This window comes from Juglans regia, chromosome 6 (assembly GCF_001411555.2).
Source record: "Juglans regia cultivar Chandler chromosome 6, Walnut 2.0, whole genome shotgun sequence".
In the NCBI taxonomy this organism is placed as follows: Eukaryota; Viridiplantae; Streptophyta; class Magnoliopsida; order Fagales; family Juglandaceae; genus Juglans; species Juglans regia.
The window spans coordinates 17,846,965-17,869,817 of record NC_049906.1 but is presented as its reverse complement, the minus strand read 5'-3'; the positions used below and the strand labels follow the sequence as shown (position 1 = coordinate 17,869,817).

The window sequence follows — 22,853 nt, the reverse complement described above, 5'->3', positions numbered from 1 at the left end:
GAACCAGAATGCTGCTAGGGTGCCGCAAAGTAGTAACCGCTCGGCGTGTCCTAGGTAAAATTTATTTTTTTAATTTTTTTTTGAAAATTGTTACATATACAAAAATATTACGTAAAATAAACCTACAAAATGATCTGGTTTCATGGAATTTATTAAATCTACTTTATAATAAAAGTAATTTTACGATTTGACGTTCCACATTAAGTTACATCAGTTTGTAGGTTTATTTTATATAATCAATTTGTGGCTAAAATATTTTTATTTTTTAATATTTATAAAAAATATAAAAAAATATCAATATATTAATAGTTACTTTCTTAATTAATAAATAAAAAAATATAAAAAAATTAAATATATTAACGATGAGGGAGTAAAATAGCAAAATATGACGGTATAATAGATTATTGAAGGTGTAAACTGCCATTTCCATTTGTTTCTAATTTTTTAAACTTTCTCGATAACCAAACAGTGAGCAAATAAGGAAACAACGAATCGTGTGGCTGTACTGGGGAGAAATACACATGAGAATATAAATTCCGTACCGGAGGGGCGACGTGTCCTAATAGCATATAAATACTCTGAAGTTTCGCCATTTTGACGCCTAGTATTACACACCTGTTAGGGCGGGAACCCAAAATTTCACCTAAAAGACATGCCCGTAAGTCTCTCTCTCTCTCTCTCTCTCGTTTCCTAGGGTTTCAACTTTCAATTTCAAACTCTACTATCTCCTTTTCTATTTGCTCTCTCTCGGAGGTTTCCTCCAGAACCGACAAAATTCTGGTGGGTGTCGGGAAGGGGGGGTATTTTTGGCTCTTCTTCAAGCTGCCTGCTTTCTTTCTCAGGAACCAAAGATGAGCCTCCGTAAGGGCTCCAAGGTTTGGGTCGAGGACAGAGATTTGGCCTGGGTGGCCGCTGAAGCTATAGAATTTGTTGGCAAACAAGTTCGAGTCCTAACCGCTTCGGGAAAGAAGGTGGAAACTTTGTTTTTCTCGGAGGATGTATTTTCTAACGGTATTGTGAAATTCGTGTGGTTTTTGGACTTACTTTCTTGAAGGGTCTCTGTAGGTCTTGGCTTCTCCGGAGAAGTTATTTCCGAGGGATGCGGATGAGGAGGACCATGGTGGAGTGGACGACATGACCAAGTTGACCTATTTGAATGAGCCTGGGGTGCTTTACAATCTCCAGAGGAGATATTCACTTAATGACATATATGTGAGTCGTAACAGTCTCAATAATGGGGTGTTAATGCTAGTTGAAAGATGGGGGGCTTGGTTACTTTAATGGCCAAGTCTAGTTAATTGTGGATTTGTTGGTCATTGCGCCTTTAATGCAATTTGTACGTAGTGGTTAAATAGATGCTGATAAATGCTCGAATTCAAGTTCTTCGAGTTAAAGTGACAGAAAAGGGCGAAATTTTCAAGTAGATTGGATTAATATATAGTCAAAATCAGGGTCTGAAGTCTGAGTTGGTTTCTGACATGGCAGATCGGCATTTTGCCATTTCTATTTTGAGTTATGGATGTGATTAATGCTGTAACGTCTTCTACTCTTGCCTATTAATCTCTATTGTTGGTTATAACGACGTTTACCAGTCCTTCATTTCTTTGAGTACTTTTTAAATAGCAAAATTCTTTAGTCGTGAGATCTAGTAAATTCTGATTTGGCATGCCAAGTTGGTGTTCTTGTATTTTAATTTTTGGCTTACAGACAGCCATGTGTAGAAGGAAGCCCTTTTCCTTGTCAAAATTCTGTTGTGCATAGATATGCATGTATTAGCTAATAATGTCTTGCTCTCTCAATTTAGTCATCTTAAGTAGTTAGATTATTAGCATCCGGTCTCCAAAAATTGTTTTTTAGCTAAATGTTGACAAAAATGTCTTAAACAACTTCACATCACATTCTATTTTTTAGGGAAAAGTTTTAGGATTGCTACAGTGACTCTGAAGAGCCATTGTAGCAATCCCAAATATGAATTTTTATGTATTTTATTTAAACATTCGATAAAAAGAATAAATATAAAAATAATTAGATGGAGTGCGGAAAGATTTAGGGAATGGGATGTATGATGTATTTGAATAGTGGTTTGCTAAAATAGAAAAACTGGATTTGATAGTTACAGGTTTGGTGAAATTTTAGGAATGAGATGTGAATGCTGATATGATTGCCAGGGCTGACACTTCTTATTAATGGCTAACATAATGGAAGTGCCTATTCTGGTTGTCAGGCATGGCATTTTGTCCTTCCTGATTGGTAAATGACTAGAGAAATAAAATAATATTGAAGACTGAATATCTTTCAAGTTTAATTATAATACTTCAGAGCACTCATAAAAAAATTTATAATACTTCAGAGCAGGGGTGGACCTAAAAAAAAAAGATAATTCCCCCCCCCCCCCAAAAAAAAAAAAAAGAAAATCAAAAATTTCACATAGTACTTTTTTTTTAATCAGACTTAGTACTTAGTTGTCTAGGTTTTTTTTAGTTTTTCAACAATTTTTTCATACTTACACCTAATTTTTGACATTAATAAAATCTCACATTCTCATTGTTTTCACATCTCATAAGAGGCGTTTCTTTTTATAAGCTATTTGGTAAATTTACATTCTCATTTTTACTATTTATTTACACTTTTATTTTCATGTCTTCTACTAGCTAACTTGTTAATTTGGATTAGTTTTGTTAGTAAGTACATATATACTACCATGGAATTAACAATTAGGAGCGAAGGCAAAGATATAACCACATAGCTAATTTTTATCATTTGTTTCAACAAATCCATGGCTATTTCTATCTTAATTATTTTATCGTTCACTTGAATTCAATGGAGCTTAAGTGAGAGGTTCAGATTGGCGGCTTTAATAATTTAGTTTGTCCCTAGATAGCTACCTTATATGGTTAATGTTAAATGTCGGTGACATACTTTGCTACCTAAAATGTTGGTTATTGTTCACCCCTATGTACAACACACTTCCCCCCCACGCACCAAATCCTAGTTCCGCCCATGCTTCATAGTACTCAAAAAAAAAATATAATACTTCAGAGTCCAGATTTAGTAGATCATCTTTTTAAACCACAATTTAATTCTTACAGCTGTTTTACTGGATTTTGTTTTGGGTAAAGTGAGAAATATCATTTCATCAATTATGTGATGGTACAATCATCAAGAAAATACCATTTTTATAAAACATAAACACAAGGGGATTCTGCACATCATCCCCTCTAAAAAAAGGTTAACAGCACTCATCTGATGCCTCTAGTCTGCAGCCTGATATATCTCAATATAATTTTTAGTTTTTCAAATTGATTGATTTATGAGAGACTATCTTCTTGCAGTTACACATGCTGTTACTTCATATGAATAAGTGGAAGTTTAGTTTTTTGAACTGAGATGTGAATTATTTTTGGTTTTTTGATAGACGTACACAGGGAGCATTCTGATTGCTGTGAACCCGTTCACAAAGTTGCCCCACTTGTACAATGTTCATATGATGGAGCAGTATAAAGGGGCTCCATTTGGAGAGCTAAGCCCTCATGTTTTTGCTGTGGCTGATGCATCATATAGGTTTGTTACTTTTTTTTTTGATCAGTATAGGTTTGTTACTTCTAATGTTGTATAAACTGAGTGGTGATCTCTGATAGATTTTGCTGTTTTTTTTTTTATGCTTTGTTGGTTATATGTTGTAGAGCAATGATGTATGACAATAAAAGTCAATCTATACTGGTTAGTGGAGAGAGTGGGGCTGGAAAGACTGAGACTACGAAATTGATTATGCAATATCTTACTTATGTCGGTGGCCGTGCTGCTGGAGATGACCGAACAGTCGAGCAGCAAGTTCTTGAAGTAAGATTTATTCTTGTGTCAAATGAATTAGCAAGCATAGCCGCTTGTTTACAATTTGTGTTAGCATAAATTCATTTATTTGTTGGTTGGTAGAGTACTTTTGGTCACTGCATATAAAAATTGATAGCTAAGAAGTTATGGCTAGGTTGCTAGGAACTCTTTATAGAATGGCCCAATTTTTCTTGAACCTGGAGTGGGTCCTGTTTGCTTGTGACAAGCGACTGGCCACTTTTTTCTCTAACAATTTTGAAATTTTGGTATTCTGCACTTTTTGATTTCAACATGTCTTGATTCCACTTTCTGCATGATTCAGTCAAATCCACTCTTGGAGGCATTTGGGAATGCGAGGACTGTGAGAAATGACAATTCAAGGTGGTTTTTATTCCTTTTCCCCTCCATTGTTACTCATTTTTCACTAAGTTGCAGCTCTAAATTGCTTTTTTTTTTGAGTTGGAGCAGCTCTAAATTGCTTGCCATCATATGGTGTTTCCCCATTCCATCTCGAACAAACTAAGAAATGAGCTTGATATTCACTATTTAATCATATTCCGTTTGAAGATGAGAAAAGAATCTTATTAATTAGTGATTTCTTTATTGATTTGCATGCATCCAAAATGTTGCATTGTGATAAAATGCTTTATATGTTAGTATTTCATTTCAATTTTCCTACTTATCAAAAAAAAAAAAAATGTCATTTCTATTTTCCTTTATGTCAAGTCGTAAATTTTTATAACTATTCTTGTTGAGGAATGTTAATTGGCTGGATGATGTATTTTTCTAAGGGGGTAGAATAACTTTGATAAAGAGCACCCTCTCAAACCTACCCACCTACTTCATGTCTCTATTTCCCTTCCCCTGGAGGTATTGCAAATTGCATTAAGAAGTTTCAAAGAGATTTTTCATGGGTTGGTGAGGAGGAGCTGGAATTTTATCTAGTGAATTGGCCCCAATTGTGTTCCCCAATCTCCGAGGATGGGTTGAGTTTCAGGAAATTAATGAAAAAGTGTCTGACGGGGTGCTAATGAAAGAGTCAATGGAGAGCAATGATCTATATGAAATATAATAGTGCATGGGGGTGGATAGAGCTCTAATGAGGTGAATGGGCCCTATGGGGTTGGGCCATGAAAATATCCGAAGGAGCTTGGGGGGAGTTTTCATAGCATACTAGATATGAGGTAGGTGATGGATCAAGATAATCTTTTATTTGATATCGGGTGCAGAGGTTAGCCTTTAAAAGGGCTTTTCCGGATATATTACACATTAGTAAATCCTTTTGAGAATCACTTATAAAAAAAGTAAATCCTTTTGAGAACCTTGGTAAAGGCCTTGGGCTTGGGGGTATGCTCCCCCGAGGTCTAAGGTTTAAATTCCCTTGGGTGCAAACAATCTCTAGGGGCCATTGGATTGGAGAATTTTCTCCTTGAATTACTTGAGGTGCAGTTACGAGAAACTCATTGCCGAGAGCTTGTGCACCCTCGGGATTAATCGGGATGCTGTTCCGGACACCCGATGCCAATAAAAAAAAGTAATTCCTTTTGAAAACCTATGTAAGAGATGTGTTGTGGTAATTAAATGGTTTTGCATGTGGTGGGGGAAACTTCGGATCAACTCTTACTTCATTTTAAGGTAGGTAGCACTTTATGGCAAACCTGGGTGATGCTTAGATAAGTGCACCTCAGGTAATTCAAAAAAACAAAGGTCAATTTGGGAGTGATCACAACAGGCGATTATGGAGAATGATTTTGATATGCCTAATAGGTGCCTTTGGCAAGAAAGGAATGATTAGATGTGTGAAGATAGCACAAGAACATTAGAGGATCTCAATGATTTATTCTTTAAGACGCTAGAGTTTTTGATGGTTACCCATTGATGTTTCTCTAGCTTTAGCTTTTAGCATTTTCTTTTGATTTCTCCAATTAGTTGTATACAATGTATACTTGCTTTTCTACTTGGATAATGCTTTTTTCATAATTTCAGAATCTAAGTATAGCGAGAGTACTTACTAAAAAAGTCTTAGATTAGGTAGACTAAGGGCTCGTTTGGATACTATAAATATCTCAAAATATTTGTGAATATTAGTGAAATAGTTTATCCAGGCCCGTGTGGCGTGTCAAAGGCACTATCAACCCTCCTAGGGCCGATATAGGCCTCCGGGTATTAGAAGGGCCCAGCTCTTCGACGGGTGGCCCACTGCCTCTGGGTCTGACCCAAAATTCTCTGACGGTTACATCCGATCATTCGTCGGTAGTCCCCATGCCGGTTTTGCTATCGGGGATATAGTTTCTTGACAAGGAGTTACGGGTTGCCCTCATTTAAGCGAGATCTGTTTTGTTTATAGATCCTTGGATGCCATCGATGAGTGAGGGTGGTTCGATGTTGCAAAGAGGAGTTGCTCCTTTAAATTTGGGGATCATGGATGCGAGGTCAGAGGAAACAGCTATTGTGCCTTTGGGGTCTCTTGGATCTAAGTGTGTCAGTGATGCTTATCCCCCTGTTGGCCCATTGTTCTCTATGCATTCTTCAGTTAGTGCTCTTCCCATGTTTATCACTAGGCCCCTTTTTGTGGGTATCCCTTTGGAAGATGTGATGGTGGCTGATTGTTCTGTCCAAGGCCATGTAGTTTGGGCAAAGAGTGGTATGGGGTTTTGTGAGGAGAGTTCTGATCCTTTTTGCTCTTTGTCTGATCCTTTTTGCTCTTTTTTAAGTCTGCGTTTGAATGTTGAGCTGAGCTTTGTTCTTTATGAATAGTAGTGAGTTGAGTAGTGGAGGGAGTTATGTGGGGCCTATCTAAACTGAGTTTAAAGTATGTTTGGATGTTAAGATGAGTTTAATGCTTTTTATGGAAAGTTGAAAAAGGTTGTGGGTTCCACGTATAAAGATGTGTTAAGTTGAAAAAAATTGTGTGTTCCACGCATAAAGAGTTTTTGAGTTAAGATGAGTTTATTAATTTGAGAGTTGGTTGTTTGGATGTTAGACTCAGCTTAAAATTAGACTGAGCTTAGTTGATTTTTGCAACCAAATGTTGCCTAAGTTTTTTGGATTTGCAATTGGAAGAGGTCATGATGTTTATTTTTGGCATGATGTTTGGTGTAGTGAAAGGGCTCTCAAGGAGGTTTTTCCTATGCTTTACCAGATTTCTAGTGATAGAGGTGGTTGTGGCTGATCTATTTGTGCTTTCCAATGGTTCTATCCATTGGAATGTTAGTTTTTTGAGAGCTGCTCATGATTGGGAGTTAGATTTGTTTGTTTTTTTTTTTACATGTTGCTATGTAGTTTGGTAATGTGTCGGAGGATAGGATGGTTTGGATTCCAGGTGGAAATTTAAAATTCTAGGTGCGTTCCTTCTACAAGGCCCTCTTTGGATCTTCTAATGACCATGGTTATCCTTGGAAGGCAATTTGGTATTGCAAGGTACCTCTGAATATTGATTTCTTTATATGGACTGCATCTCTTGGGAAAATTCTCACTTTGGATAATTTGAGGAAATGTGGTCTTATTGTGTTAGATTGGTGCTTTTTGTGCAAGAAAGATGGAATCAGTAGATCATTGTTACATTGTGAAGTGGCCTGGTGTTTATGGAATGAGGTATTTAATCGGACTGGAGTGGCATGGCTTATGCCTGGAAGAGTTATGGACATTTTTAAGCGCTGGACAGGTATTGAGGGGAAATGTCCACATTGCTGTTGTGTGGTGAATGATTTACTCATTGTATTATGTGGTGTTTGTGGAGGGAGAGAGACAAGAGGTGCTTTGAAGATATGGAGCGTTCATTCTATGAGCTGAAGAGATTCTTTTTCAATACTTTACTCTCTTGGGCTTTGGCCATTGATTGTAATGGGGATAATTTTCATGATGCTTGTATCTCTCATTATTTTTTAGTTGTAATTAGGCATATTCGATGTATACTCTCTGTGTACTTGGGCTATGCCTTTTACTATCAATAAAATTTTACTTGTAAAAAAAAAATAGTTTGTGAATATTAGTGAAAAAGTAGTGAATAATAGTGAAATAACTTGAGAATATCTGAGAACAATTGTGTTTCCAAACAGGCCCTTCAAATGATTGAGCAAAAATTGTGAAATATATTGAATCAATCATGTTATCCATGGATAATATTTCATTCGATATGGTATTATTATATCCTTCTATCCATTTATGTTGTCTACCATTATTTATCCTTCACCTATAATAATTATTTTTTACTTCATTTTGATTCTTTTCCATGGCAGTCGCTTTGGCAAGTTTGTTGAAATCCAGTTTGATGCAAGTGGTAGAATATCGGGTGCTGCGATCAGAACTTACCTTTTGGAACGGTCCCGTGTTGTTCAGATCACAGATCCTGAAAGGAATTATCACTGCTTCTATCAGCTGTGTGCATCTGGAAGGGTGATCCCTCTCTCTCTCTCTCTCTCCCCTTCTCTACATGCCCATACTGTACTTTTGTATATGTTAATATTATCTTAAAGTGTGCATGGTTTTGCTTATGCCTTTTTTGAGTTGTGTTTTTGATGGTCTAATCTTATTCTACTTGGATTTTTCCAAGTCATGGACATTGTCTTGAGATGTATCTTTAATTCTAGGATGCAGAGAAGTATAAGTTAGATCATCCAAGCCACTTTCACTACTTAAATCAAAGCAAGACCTTTGAGCTAGATGGCGTGAACAGCTTAGAGGAATACATGAAGACCAGGCGGGCTATGGACATTGTTGGTATAAGTTATGAAGATCAGGTTTGAAAAACTATATGTAGCATGGTTCTTATAATTGCATAATCATTTTTCCCTTTGAGGTTTTTTTTTATAGTCAATAAGAGAATTTTATTCCAAGTAAATAGGCATAGCCCTAGTACACAGGATGTATACAAGTGAGTACACCTAAATACAAGCTAAAACAAAACACAACTAAAGCAAAACATTACAGATGTTCCCATCCCTTACAAAAACTTCAAGTGCTAAAGATAAACTCCCTGAGTTCCCCCATAGAACATTCACAATCTTCTAAACACCTCCCATTCCTCTCCAACCATAGGCACCAAAATAAACACAAGGGGATCATCCTCCACCCTGCTGCACTGCCTCTACTTCCCCACTAGTTCTTGCCAGCAAACCAAGAAATCCACCACATGCATAGGCATCACCCAAGCAATAACTACCCTTGCAAAAATCTCATTCCACATTGTCATAATGAAGAAAAATATGGTTAACAGATTCACTATCCTTCTTACACATAACCCCAATGAACCGCCAATAAACCTCTCATCCTCAAATTATCTGTGGTTAATATTTTCCCAAGAGACACCAGCCAACAAAAGAAAGCAACCTTGCTAGGCACCTTTGCCCTCCAAATACATTTCCATTGATAGTCTTTAGCTCCCTGATTAGTTAACACCTTGTAAAAAGATTTCACTGAAAATCTAGAGTTATTAGCTTGCACCCACAGCAGATTATCCTCCCTATTCTGATCAATCTTCATATCATATATTTCACTGAAAATATATTGTTTGTTTATTTTCTTAATTCTTATCCTTTACTCTCCATTATTAGGAAGCTATATTTCGCACCTTGGCTGCAATTCTCCACTTAGGGAACATTGAGTTTTCTCCTGGAAAGGAGCACGATTCTTCCGTCATAAAGGATCAGAAATCTAGCTTTCATATGCAGATGGCAGCTAACCTTTTCAGGTTGGTGATTTTCAAGAGAATGGGAAATGTTTTTTGCTTGAATCAGTGTTCAGACTGAGTTGTTAAATACAGTTCCAGGATATGACTTTTAGTATTAATTGGAATTTTTAAATCCTTTGGAGCTTTTACAGATCTCTTTTTCTTATTTGTTGAGGGACGGTTTCAGAGGCAGAAGATAGGAATGATATCCAAGTGAAAAGATGGAGAGGTTTAGAGAGAATGAGTTGGTTTTATTGATAAGTGACTGGCCTCAATTATTGGGATCGCGGTTTTATGAGCTAGAAATATGGATATTGTTCTGTAATTGTATGTTAAAACCCTTTGAGTGACACAGGATTTTGGAGTAACAAATGGATAATTTGGTCATTATGTGGAACACACATAAGTGTTGGTCACCATTTTAGGTTGTGAACCATAGGAGCACGCTAAGTTGGGGACTAGAGTGATTCTTTCTTGCAATGTAATAACCCTGGAGTTCGATAGATGCTTTTGGTCTCGTTGATAAGTGAACCTCTTGAATCAGGTGTGATGTGAACCTCTTGCTAGCTACACTTTGTACTCGTTCAATTCAAACTCGTGAAGGAAGTATTGTTAAAGCTCTCGACTGTAATTCTGCTGTTGCTAGTCGGGATGCATTGGCAAAAACTGTTTATTCTCGGCTGTTTGATTGGTATGCTTCTATTCACCGCACAATCAAGAACCATTTCTGTAATTTATGCAAATGGTTTTTTGGACATGGAATCTATTACTAATTTTGATATTCCTTTCAGGCTTGTGGATAAGATCAACAGGTCTGTTGGGCAAGACCTGAATTCCCGAGTGCAAATTGGAGTATTGGACATCTATGGGTTTGAATGCTTTAAGGATAACAGGTAATTATTAACATATTTGAGCTTTGTTTGACTTGTTTTCCTATAACAACAAAGGCTTTGTTGGGGTGCATCTTAATTTATTATTGAATGCCGGTATGTGATTTGATTGACTTGGTCTCTTGATTATTCTCGACCATGTAGGAGGAGGTCTGGTAACAGCTTCTAGTATTAGCTTTCAGTGATATTGTCTCTAGGATGTTCTATGTAAACTGTATAGTTGCGTGCATTGGCAGCCATTTTTCTGCCCCTTTATATTTTTTACTAGTCCTATTTTTGGGCCATAGTCTTATTTGCACACTCATTAGACTATATTTTTATTTCCCTTATAATTTTTTAAATGAAAAATTAGCAAAGTAGAGTGATCAACAATGCAAGCCAGATAAGTATTCATACTTCTTGGACCTGGGCAAATACCACCATAGCAAGGACTATGTTGACCCACTGCCGGTACCACTTCGAATTTTACTGAACTCGGTGTTGTTCTGGTGCCGAGCCCTCATTGCCTATTCATTTCCACATGTTCTTCGTCTACATCACGGTCACTGCTGTCATTGGCTTCAAGGGATGTAGACCTTGTGGCAGTGTTGGGCTTCTGATGTCTTGGGTGAAGTCCCATCAATGCTTTCTAGTTCCTCATCTCATTTTCATCTCTTCCAGCCACCCTCCTGCGCTTGGAATTGAAGCTAAGAGAAGTGCTACCAACCCTTGGTTTGAGACTTTTTCTTGTGGTGCTTGTGATAGTGGTGAGAACAATTTAAAATATGTTCAAATAGATAATTTTTTAGAGTAGGGTATTTGTTAAAGTGGCGGGTTTGTAGAGAATGGCTGGGAAGAATTTTTTTTTGATAAGTACGGCTGGGAAGAAGATTTTTGCGAGATGTGTTTTTGTTGACAAACAAGGGCTATAGAAGAGATGAATTCTTTTGTGAGATCATTTTTTTCATGTCTAAACATGTTTGGATGGAAAATGTTTTTTTCCTTCTAAATTTAGAAAACAGGATTTTATTTAATAATCCAAACATGCCCTCTAACTTCTATCATTGGCCATGATTTTCTTCCAATTTTTAGTCCCCATAATCCCCTACCCCATTTCTTATAGGTTAGAAGAGGTGGAAGAAAATATTGTGCTATATTTTTTTAAGACTGATAGTGAGGTGGCCCAGTCAGTTAATAAATCACAGGGAATGAAATAGATATAGATTTTGTGTTGGTTCAAAGTTCATGAAGGTTTACTGTGGCTTGACAAAGATATACAAGAAACACAGTTATGAAAGATCTATATAAAAAAACTGCCTGGCAAAAGGGGATTGGAGGACATCTCTATAACTGTTGTATGGATGATTATTTGGAGTTCTTTAATATGCAACTATACTACCCCTTTATGGCTCGTGGAAACTACATTTATGGAGGCTCTAAAAAGTTAACTGCAAAATGTTTCTAAGACCTTTCTTGACTAGTGCTGCATTGAAAGATAAATGTTGACTTGGTGGGTTTTCTGTTGTAATCGGAAGCTTGAGAGCTTTGGCCTTTTGTCTTTCCAGTGATGATGCTTGGGATTTTTGGTTGGTCTAAAAGAGAGATTGAAAGGTAATATAAATGCGTTTTGGCTGCTGCCCTGTTGTCTTGCTTGAGCAGGAGCAGCAGTTGTAATTTTTTGGGGCATGAAACTTCCCACAGCATAGTCTCAAGCTTCTGATTTTGATATCATTTTCCAGCTCATAGTTTTGTCGAATATCTGGAGAAAACTTCACAAAGGATTTGAATATTTTCCTAGAATTACCATTGCATTACCTAAATGAAATAAAAGAAAGATTTGCTACAGAGATGCCTTTTAGAGGTTATAGGCATGCGGCTTGAATTTGATGCTAAAGTGTAATGACCCAAGGATTCTATCAGATCTTGGCTTATACTCTATAAGCTTTAGTCAAATGTTACAATTAGTGCCTTTTGGAATTATTTTAAAGGATAAGAATTTCTCCCTCCCAGGTCGTGAGATCCTTTTCATATCCTATATTCTATTCCGGATATTACAGTGTCGCTTCCATAAATTGTAGACATACTTGTCAAGCCATTTTCTTGTAGGTGGCATGGCTGAACTCCCACACTTTTGGTGCGGGAACTTGGCACTGATACCATTTGTAATGATTCGAGGAAAGTCCAAGCTTCATCTAGGCAATGTGGGATCTCATTCACCTACTCCTCCATTCAGTCTGGAGAATTATAGGAAGAGAGAGATTTGGATCCCCTAGAGTTCAAACAATAGGGCTAGAGTAGGAGAGAGAGAGAGAGACACATAAAGTGGGTTCCACAACACTTATGGCTGCTTGAGTGAATTTCTCGGGTAACATTAAATTCTCAATAAACATTGTAGGACCCACCTTATGTGTCTGTCACTCTCCTACTCTGTGCCCATAGTTTGGGTAAGAACTCCAGGGGATCCAAATCCAAAAGAGATATCCAGCCTCTGTATTTGTTTTCTAGAGGTGGATGATATTATTCAATCCAATTCTTCTGTGTTGTTTGCTAGTACTGTTGAATATAGTTTGTTTGCTAGTGTATTCAATATAGTTGCAGGGTTTTATGACATTTTTTCCAAAGCATGAATATCTGTTGTTTGTTTAGTTTAAACAGAATGGCCAATTTTACATACTTTTGCTATACTTATTTTATGTGTGCTTGATTTGGTTGGTATTTGCACTTGGGTTGCCGATTATTCAATTTCTGGTTGGACTTGTTCAGTTCACTTTATCATTTTTAATCTTCTTTTGCATTGGATTAAATCTTGTTGTTGTATCCTCCCTTTTGCTGATTAATTTCTTTTTTTTTGATAAGTCCCTTTTGCTGATTAATTAACACTTCTTCCCTCAGTTTTGAGCAATTTTGCATTAATTTTGCCAACGAAAAGCTTCAGCAACATTTCAATGAGGTGTAGTGATGTTCTGTGAAGTGCTTAATAGATGTACCTACACATACAACTGGTCCGTTGGGAGCCAGTATTTCCAAGATGATGCTTTGTTAACTTATTTTTTTCCCATTGTCTAGCATGTATTCAAAATGGAGCAGGAGGAATATAGCAAAGAAGAAATTAATTGGAGCTACATTGAATTTATAGACAACCAAGATGTTTTAGATTTGATCGAGAAGGTTCTTGCTCATTCCCCCCGAAATATTGATATATTCTTTTGTTGTTTCTTGTTCGGTTTTCCTGTTTACTTTTAGTATCTTGCAGGTATTTATATAAGGTCTATGTATAGGGGACAGAGGCAAGCTTGCATTTGATGCTGATTTAAAATGTTTGGTGTTGCATATTAATATATTTTTTTGATTGTTCTCTCTTTTTTCCTTTGATATGGCTTCAATTTCAGTTACTCATAGGCCTTATGCTATTTTATACACATTTGCAGAAACCTATTGGGATGATTGCTCTCTTGGATGAAGCTTGGTACAGTTTGATTTCTATATAAATTGGTGCGTGTTGCTTTATAAATAGTATATTTGCACTTAAAGCTTATCCTGATTTTTTCATTTTTGCAGCATGTTCCCAAAATCAACTCATGGAACATTTTCGACCAAGTTATTTCAGAATTTTCGGGCCCATCTAAGGTTGGAAAAGGCAAAATTTTCCGAAACAGATTTTACCATTTCACATTATGCTGGAAAGGCATGTCATATGTCACGGTACTTCTACAATTAGTCTTGTGATATAGAGAATCTTAACAAAGATTCACTCACTCAGTTTTTTTCCCCTATAGGTTACCTATCACACCGATACCTTTTTAGATAAAAACCGTGATTATGTTGTGGCGGAACATTGCAATCTATTGTCTTCTTCCAAATGCCCCTTTGTTGCTGGTCTTTTCCCTTCACTGCCAGAGGAATCATCAAGATCCTCATATAAATTTTCCTCTGTGGCCTCCAGATTTAAGGTATTCTACATTGTATCTATGTTTAACCTTTATACTAAAAAAGTGTTTAACCTTTACTGTCTGCATATGATTTTGATTAGATAACAGTACGAGAATGCAGTAGACAGTGGAGATTTTTTGGCTTTATGTTTACTTCGTAGTTTTAGCCTTTTAGGTTGCAAGGGTGCCTAGATCCATTATACTAACAAAAAAAAAAAAAAAAAAAAGAAAAAAGAAAAACCTTGTTGGATTTTGTTTCTGTGATGACTACAAGGCCGAGGTATGATGCTTATTTCTGTCTATATTTTTTGTTCCAAAAGAAGGAAATAATACTGCATTTCGACCGCGTCTATCTTCAATCTACATGGCCAATCTTTTGTTGATTGAATGGATTTATTTTCCATCCTTTTGTCTTTCTAGCAACAACTCCAGGCACTCATGGAAACCCTCAACCAAACAGAGCCTCACTACATTCGTTGTGTGAAGCCAAACTCCTTGAATCGGCCTCAAAAATTTGAGAATCTGAGTATCTTACACCAATTACGTTGTGGGGTTAGTAACACCAAACTTCTATCTGCTTTTACTGAAATTGTATGCATTGATTAACTGCATATAAGCATCCATGTAGTCATTTGTTTGTGCATTTTGCATGGCAGTCATATTGTGTGGTTCCACATTTTGTATCGTTCAGTTACATTTCTTACTTTTTTCTCCTGTATACGTTCTGTGTACATGAGCTATGCATGTAGTGGTCATTACTTATTTTTTTACGCTTACCTCTGCTTATCCTCCATTGTAGTGGCCATTATTGTTACAGTTATTTTCCATTTAAATTTTAATAGTAAATAGAAAATTGGTGTTTTCCTGGTAAATGAAGAGTTATCGTTGTACTTGAGTTAGTTACATGACTGGTAAAGAGTGCCAACTTAAAATCCATGTACTGGGGTTGTCCCCTTTTTTCAATTAATACACCTTTATCTTACCTTTAAAAATTTAGACTCATCACCGAAAAACTAGCATGCTTAAACTTTGTCAAGAAAGCGAATATGCTTGAGTTGAAATATGAATTTGGCAAGATTCTCATCTTTGTTTTAGTAACGTTTGTTATCTATCAATAGTTTAGCATTTTCTCCCAATATGAAGAGAGTAGTATGATTACCTAGTGCCGGTCTGACCTTGTCCTTGTCTTCAATGTACATCAGTGTTGTGGCTTACTTGTATTGGACAACAATTTTTTATGCTTTGTGTTTAGTTTTGTAAGATTTATTTAGTAAATGTTTGTGTTTAATTACTACTCATCTAAAAGCTTAAATTACTAGGAAAGAATTTTAATCAATTAATCATTATTCTTACAATCCTCTATCCCCTCAATAGATGGGGAGATCACATGACTTTTTTTTAACTTTAATTAAAAAGCAGATTGGGTTAGGGAACTCATAATCATTCGTTTTGATACCATGTTATATTATTATTTGTTTCAAAAGTTTAGATTGATAGAAAAAAGTGGTTTTAATAATTTATTCAATATTGTAGCAATTTGTTCTTTGTGAAATACCTCATTAGCTTGAATAAGTTTGAAATTATATTTTCCAATTACATTGTCATTGATGCCAGGGCTGTAAATGAACTAAGTTGTTCATGAACAGGTCAGGTTCGACTCGTATAAATTCAACCTGAGTTTGGTTCGTTTAAGTTGAAGGAAAATTTAATCTTGTTTAGGAAATTTGTTGAACTGATAAATTTGGCTCGACTCATATAAGCTCGTATAACTTTATATTCGTCATTTTATAATGTTGTTTTTAACTTTACAATGAGAACATTATTAGTGCCTATAACATATATAATTTTCAAAGTAGGAGCTTTGCTCTTGATCACAGTTCTCTCATAAATTTAATAATTAAACTTCAAACAAATTTGAAAGTCTAAAGTTTTGTAACCATTTATTGTTGGTTAAGTTTATTTGATTTACTGGAGAAAGATCCTTCAATTCTATGCACAATTAAAAAGAGGATTATATGGTTCTGCTCAAGAGAGTTTTCTTCCTCTTTAACCAATTCATTTACTCCCATTATATGCTATTAACTCTATTTTTTGTTCCGTTCTCTAGTCCCTAAACTTGTGTCGTTTCTGTAGTATACCAATTCGTCAACATACCACTGAGCCATCTTTTATTAACATAATGACAACGAGCCCTTATTGCAGCCTGTGCCACTGATCAGCTCCTTTATTTTTGGTACCAACAATTAAGAATTGTTTTCCCCTACTTGTTGCATCAAAAACTAAATTACAAGCTTCTGATAAAAAATGAGCGGTTCTAATAAGATTTATAATATGAATACCTTTATGCTTTGAAGAGATATAAGGTGCCATTCTAGGATTCCATTTATTAGTACCATGACCAAAATAAACTCCTGCTTCCATCATCTCTTCCAAATTGATGTTCCAATATCTTCTTGTCATTTATCTCCCGAAATCCAATATGTAATTAGAGCTTGTGATATTCAATGATTAATATTATATCTAATTGCATTAGTAAGTTTCATTTGTCTTTTGGTTTTCATTGTCAAAATATTGTGAGTGGCCGAATAGTTGGCCTTGATTCTATACATGGAAAGAACTATGTATATGCTAATTCTATTCCTATACAATTTGTCAAATATTAAGCTAATTATTTTGAAGAGTAAATCAAGGAAACAAATATGGAAACAAGTATGGAAACAAATATGAACAGCAAAGCTGTCCATTGACAGCCCCCCTCAAATTGATACGGGTTGATCAACCAGCATTAATTTGCTACTTAGGAAGCAATGTCGATGACGAGTGAGAGGCTTGGTGAAGACATCAGCAATTTGTAGTTCAGTGGAAATGTGTGGAAGAGTGATAACATGAGTTTCAAAGGCTTCACGGATAGAGTGACAGCTTACTGCAATATGCTTTGTGCACTCATGATAGACAGGATTGGCCGTGATCTGAATACCACTTGTATTATCGGCGTGTAAAGGTGTAGGATCGGTCTTAGAGAAGTCTAACTTAGCAAGCAAACTTCGAAGCCAAATAATTTCGGAACTAGCCAGGGACATTGCTCGTTATTCAGATTTTGTAGATGACTTTGAAACTCTGTCTTGCTTCTTACTCTTCCAGGAGATCAATGCATCACCTAAGAACACACACCAACCAGTGATGGAGCGACGTGTATCATCACAACCAGCTCAATCAGCATCGCTATATGCAGCAAGATGAGGAGAATTGCCTGCAAGAAAGAATAAGCCACGGGCAGAAGTGCCTTGAACATAGTGTATGATACTACGGACAGCAGCCAAAAGAAGATGATGAGGAGTCTGAAGAAACTGGCTGACTTGCTGTACAGCAAAAGAAATATCTGGTCTAGTGATAGTAAGATGGACAAGGCTATCCACCAACTTCCGACATAAACTGGGATTAGCAAGTAAGTCACCCTCCTCTTTGCGTAGCTTGACATTTAATTCCATGGGAGTATCGACAGAGGCAGCTTCCTGTAGTCCAGCTGTAGCCACCAAATCACTAGCATATTTATGTTGATTGAGTGAAATACCAGAGGTACTATGATGCATCTCAAGACCAAGAAAATACGTGAGAGACCCAAGATCTTTCATATGAAAGGATTCTGAGAGACGAGTCTTGAGCTAGACAAGGAAAGCAGAATCGGAACCAGTGATCACAATATCATCAACATAAACCAAAAGGACAACAATACCCATGGCTGATTTCCGAAGAAACAATGAAGTGTCATACTTGCTCTGCTTGAAGAAAAATTGTAATAAAGTGGTTCGAAATCTATCAAACCAGGCCCTTGGAGCTTGTTTGAGACAATAAAGATAGCGACGAAGTTTACACACATTGGAGGTTGGAGAGGAAACCAATCCCGGGGGTGGCTTCATGTAAATACACTCTTTAAGGTCTCCATGAAGAAAAACATTCTTGACATCCATCTGATGAAGTGGCCAATCATTGGAAGCAGCAAGAGCTAGGATTGTACGAACAGTGGTCATCTTAGCCATAGGAGCAAAGGTCTCTTCATAATTGACACCATATTTTTGATTTTTCTTAAGGGCAACAAGCCGAGCTTTATAACGATCCAAACTTCTATCAGAGCGAATTTTGACTGAGTTAACCCATTTGCAACCTAGGGGAACTATAGTGGAAGGACAAGGCTTAGGCCTCGTTTGTTTTCAGAAAACATCTCATTTAATCTCATATAATTATTATAACTTTCCCAACTTTCAATATAAAATAAAATAAACAATTTAATTTTTTCAAATCTCAAAATAAAAATAACATTAAAAAATATATTTTAGCAATAATTTATTCAACTTTTTAATTTTAATCTTATCTCATCTCATCTCTGAAAACAAACGAGCCCTTAATGTCCAAGGTGTGATTGGCCTCTAGAGCGGCAATCTCTTGCTGCATAGCTTGTCGCCAACAGTCATGCTTGACAATATGTGAGTAGCATGTGGGAATATCAAAATTGGACAATGCAACAGTAAGAGTTGAAATAGAATTTCCAGAAGAGAACCCATACCTATCCGGGGGTAAAGACACTAGAGAAGAGCGACGTACCAAAGGCTCTGGAGGTGCTGCAATTGATTGATTCTGGTGCATGTTAGGATCAGATATCGGGTGAGCTACCGGAAGAGACTGTGGGCGGGAGCATCTCGTGTACACCATACTTGGTTTAAAGCAAGAATTGACTTGATGAAGATCTGAGAACTACTGCTCAAAGGAGGGGAGGACCACAATAGAAGAGGAGGGCACAGAGGACACATGAAAGAAATGTTGATTTTCAAAGAAAATAATATTTCTAGAAATGCGTGTGCGATGTAATGTAGGATCATAGCAAATAAATCATTTTTGACACATTATATCCCAAGAATGCACATCTAACAGATTGAGCAGATAATTTATGTTGAACAAAACATACACAACTAAAGATACATAGATTATCGTAACTAGGTTGCTTAGCAAACAAGTGAAAATAGGGAGACTCCATGTGAAAGACTTGGGAAGGTAAACGATTAATCAAGTGAGTACCAGTTTTCAGAGCCTCGACCTAGAATATTGATGGAACAGATGATTCTAGCAAGAGAGTACGTACCACATCAAGAAGATGACGATTTTTGCGTTCGGCTACTCCATTTTGTTGAGGAGTCGTTGGACATGAACGTTGATGGATAATACCTCTAGAAGCCAAGAATGCCTGAAACTCAGTAGACAGAGATTCACCACCAGAATCTGTGCGTAATGTTTTAATAGTCGCAGAAAATTGATTGTCGACATACGCTAAAAACTCAATAAAAGTACGAAAAACCTCAAATTTAGAGCGAAGAAAATAAACTCAAGTGAATCTGCTATGATTATCAATGAAAGTCACATAGTATTTAAATTTCTCATGTGAACTAACCGGAGAAGGTTCCCAAACATCACTATGGATAAGATCAAAGCAGTGAGAAACTTTACTAGCATGCAAAGGAAATGGAAAAGTTTTACTTTTACCAAGTTTACAAGAATCACACTCGAGATAAAGAAGAAGAACGTTCTTTATTATCAAGAAAACCAGAGTGCAATATATGAGATAAGATCTGAGTATTGGGATGGCCTAAACAACGATGCCACACCATACTCAGATCAGGAACATTATTACAAGCAAAAGACTTAATAGAAGAAACTGGAAAAAGTGTTGGAACAGATAAAAATAGTGGAAACAAGCGCCCCACTTTAGGTCCCTTTGTGATCAGCTCCTCCGTGACCTGGTCTTGCACAACACAACCATCACCAGAAAAATTAACAGCACAATTGTTATCAACTAATTGACCAATAGAAATAAGATTCGTGGAAAGCTGAGGAGCAAGAAACACATCAATAAATGTAGAAAAGGCATCTCCGATAGCAGCTATTGGCAAAGAACTGCCATTGGCAGATTGACCAGCATAGGGTTGAACATGACAAAGCTGTGGGAGTATTCGTCATGTGATTAGAAGCACCCGAATCTACATATAAGAGTTTAGGAGAATTTTTACCTTGAAATCCCATTGTAGATAATGCCAAAATTAGCATTTGTTGCACTATTTTTGGTGTGCAGTAATTTGCTGCAGGAGGTGCAAAATCAGAAGAAGCACCTGAGGAAGTTTCATAAGAATCTGATCATGCTGGCTAGTCTCGTGAAGAGTCTGAATAGTCGAAAGAACGGCAACAAGAACATCCGTTGTAACCAAATTAGTATATTTATGCCAAAGAGTCAGAAATGCCGAGTAGTAGTCTTGGATGGAAAGACTACCATGTTGAAACATGGCAATCAGATGTTCTAACTGCAAGCGACGAGCATCATTAGCATGATGATAAACCTTCTTCAAGTAATTCCACATGGATTGTGCAGAGCGATGAGCCCGTAAGTTGGTAACAATATGTGGTTCCACCGAACCAAGAAGCCAAGACATAATCCGAGCATCAAGTACAGCCCATGAAGGAGAAGCCTTGAGATCTTTGGATTTTTCAGTATCAGATGTTTGGGCGACATCTGTGCCATTAATATGACCCCAAAGATTTTTTCCCGTGAAGAAAAATTCAAACTGAAATGCCCAAATAAAGTAGTTTGTGCCCATAAACTTGACACATACAAGTGCAGAGTCTATCACAAATAAATGAATCCAAAACAAAGCAAAACAAAAACAACAACGGAAATCAACCGAGATAAAAAAATAAACTAGAAGTTTCGAAAGTCACCAAAAACAAATCAACAATGAAGCCGAAAGCCACAAAAGATAATGACCAATCCGAGAAAAAAAATCCCACGTGAGGGTTGCTACACCCAGACCAAGCCGAAAAACCCACTAGAGGCTGTTGCGACAACAGAAAAAACCAAAAAAATCCCACAAATCTCTGCTGCGACAACAGAGAAACTAGACCCGAGCAAACCAGACGTGCTGAAAGTCAGAGAAGGTTCCAAAAAACTGAGATTTTCACGTTGGGTTCACCAAGAAACAGCACAGACCTCACCGAAACACAGGAGAGACTTGTGTTTAAGAATGCTCAATCCAGAAGGTGCCGAAACTGCTCAAACTAGAAACAGAGGGAGCTGACAACACCAACCCAAAAGGAGAAGACCGAAAAACAAGGAAGCTTTCACGTCGGCACCGAGAAAACAAAAAAATATTTAAGCGAGAGAAGAACCCTAGCAACCAGCTCTTGATATCATGTCAAAATATTGTGTGAATGGCCGAATAGTTGGCCTTGTGGTTTCTCTTTATTATATAAACTGTACAAATGATTCTATACATGGAAAGAACTATATATATGCTAATTCTATTCCTATACAATCTGTCAAATATTAAGCTTATTATTCTGAAGAGTATATCAAGGAAACAAATATGGAAACAAGTATGGACAGCAAAGCTGTCCATTGACATTCATAATGTGTTTTTCTGAACTTATGCCCACCAAAAGGTCTATAAAAGTTATTGAAGAGGTCATTCTCCCCAACTAAAGAAAGTTTAAGTGATTTCTCATCATTGGTATAGAAACAAATACCATCAAATAAAGTTAATGGAAGAGTTCATACATAATTATGTGTGCATGTATGTATTGAATGTATAAAAATGTTTGTATACAAATATTATTTTTGTTGTTGAAGTTCAGTCATAGGATTTGTATACAAATAACTAATTATCATTACAAATTTATAAAAATGCATAAGATTTTCATAATGAAATTGATTTCACTCAAGAAAATAATAAATAAGTAACTTTATAACTATGTTGAACATGTTCGAAGAATAAATAAATTGATTTTGAACGTAAAATTTAGTTCGTTAGTAAGCTTGAGCTTGGCTTGTGTTCAAGACAAAATTGAATTAACATAGCTAAAATATTCAATTCTCAGCTCAACTCGGATCAAATTGGAATAAAAAGAGAGATTTGATTACACAACACAATTAAATTTAGGGTCCTCTCTAGAATACATCCGGTGGGGAAGGGGTAGGGCTTGTAGCTTAGAGGATAAGATGACAGCTATTATTAATGTAGTTCTTATCAACTGGGCAATTACAACTCTAATTGTTGATGATGGCTTGCGCTGGTGCAGGGTGTTTTAGAGGCTGTCCGGATAAGTTTGGCTGGTTATCCTACTCGAAGGACCTATTCGGAGTTTATAGATCGTTTTGGTTTATTAGCTCCTGAGCTGATGGATGGAAGGTGGGTTTAATAATGTCTCTTTTGTAGTACTCCACCTTAGTTCTCATTTGTATTCCAAAGATTCTCTGTACATTTCTATTTGCTTATATATTCCCCTTTTGTAGAGATCATGTGGTTATCTTTATGTCCATTCTCGCATCTCTCTCTCTCTCTTCCTGAACTTCCTTTCAGAAACATTCCCTATGTGTTTACAGTTATGAAGAAAAAGCTGTGACGGAGAATGTTCTAAGAAAGTTGAAGCTTGAGAATTTTCAGGTATGATTAAAATTTAATAGTGAACCCGTTCTCAAAATATTCTTGCAATACACGTGCGCACTAGTTTAAATGTATC

The 22,853-nt window shown here is 36.5% G+C and overlaps 1 protein-coding gene across 1 annotated transcript in view; it reads left to right on the top strand.

The window, feature by feature from the left end:
* Positions 1 to 588: 588 nt before the first annotated feature.
* LOC109010545 (myosin-15) overlaps positions 589 to 22,853 on the top strand; it is a 37,361-nt gene continuing 15,096 nt past the window's right edge. Inside the window, exons 1-19 of the mRNA XM_018991414.2 lie at positions 589 to 658; positions 843 to 971; positions 1,066 to 1,212; positions 3,416 to 3,561; positions 3,684 to 3,840; positions 4,154 to 4,212; positions 8,070 to 8,226; positions 8,421 to 8,570; positions 9,384 to 9,520; positions 10,044 to 10,190; positions 10,291 to 10,392; positions 13,261 to 13,318; positions 13,435 to 13,536; positions 13,797 to 13,834; positions 13,927 to 14,053; positions 14,145 to 14,318; positions 14,718 to 14,849; positions 22,413 to 22,522; positions 22,717 to 22,777. Of these exons, the coding sequence (XP_018846959.1) occupies positions 653 to 658; positions 843 to 971; positions 1,066 to 1,212; positions 3,416 to 3,561; positions 3,684 to 3,840; positions 4,154 to 4,212; positions 8,070 to 8,226; positions 8,421 to 8,570; positions 9,384 to 9,520; positions 10,044 to 10,190; positions 10,291 to 10,392; positions 13,261 to 13,318; positions 13,435 to 13,536; positions 13,797 to 13,834; positions 13,927 to 14,053; positions 14,145 to 14,318; positions 14,718 to 14,849; positions 22,413 to 22,522; positions 22,717 to 22,777 (2,139 nt within the window). The 5' untranslated portion in view covers positions 589 to 652. The remainder of the gene's footprint in view (positions 659 to 842; positions 972 to 1,065; positions 1,213 to 3,415; positions 3,562 to 3,683; positions 3,841 to 4,153; positions 4,213 to 8,069; positions 8,227 to 8,420; positions 8,571 to 9,383; positions 9,521 to 10,043; positions 10,191 to 10,290; positions 10,393 to 13,260; positions 13,319 to 13,434; positions 13,537 to 13,796; positions 13,835 to 13,926; positions 14,054 to 14,144; positions 14,319 to 14,717; positions 14,850 to 22,412; positions 22,523 to 22,716; positions 22,778 to 22,853) is intronic.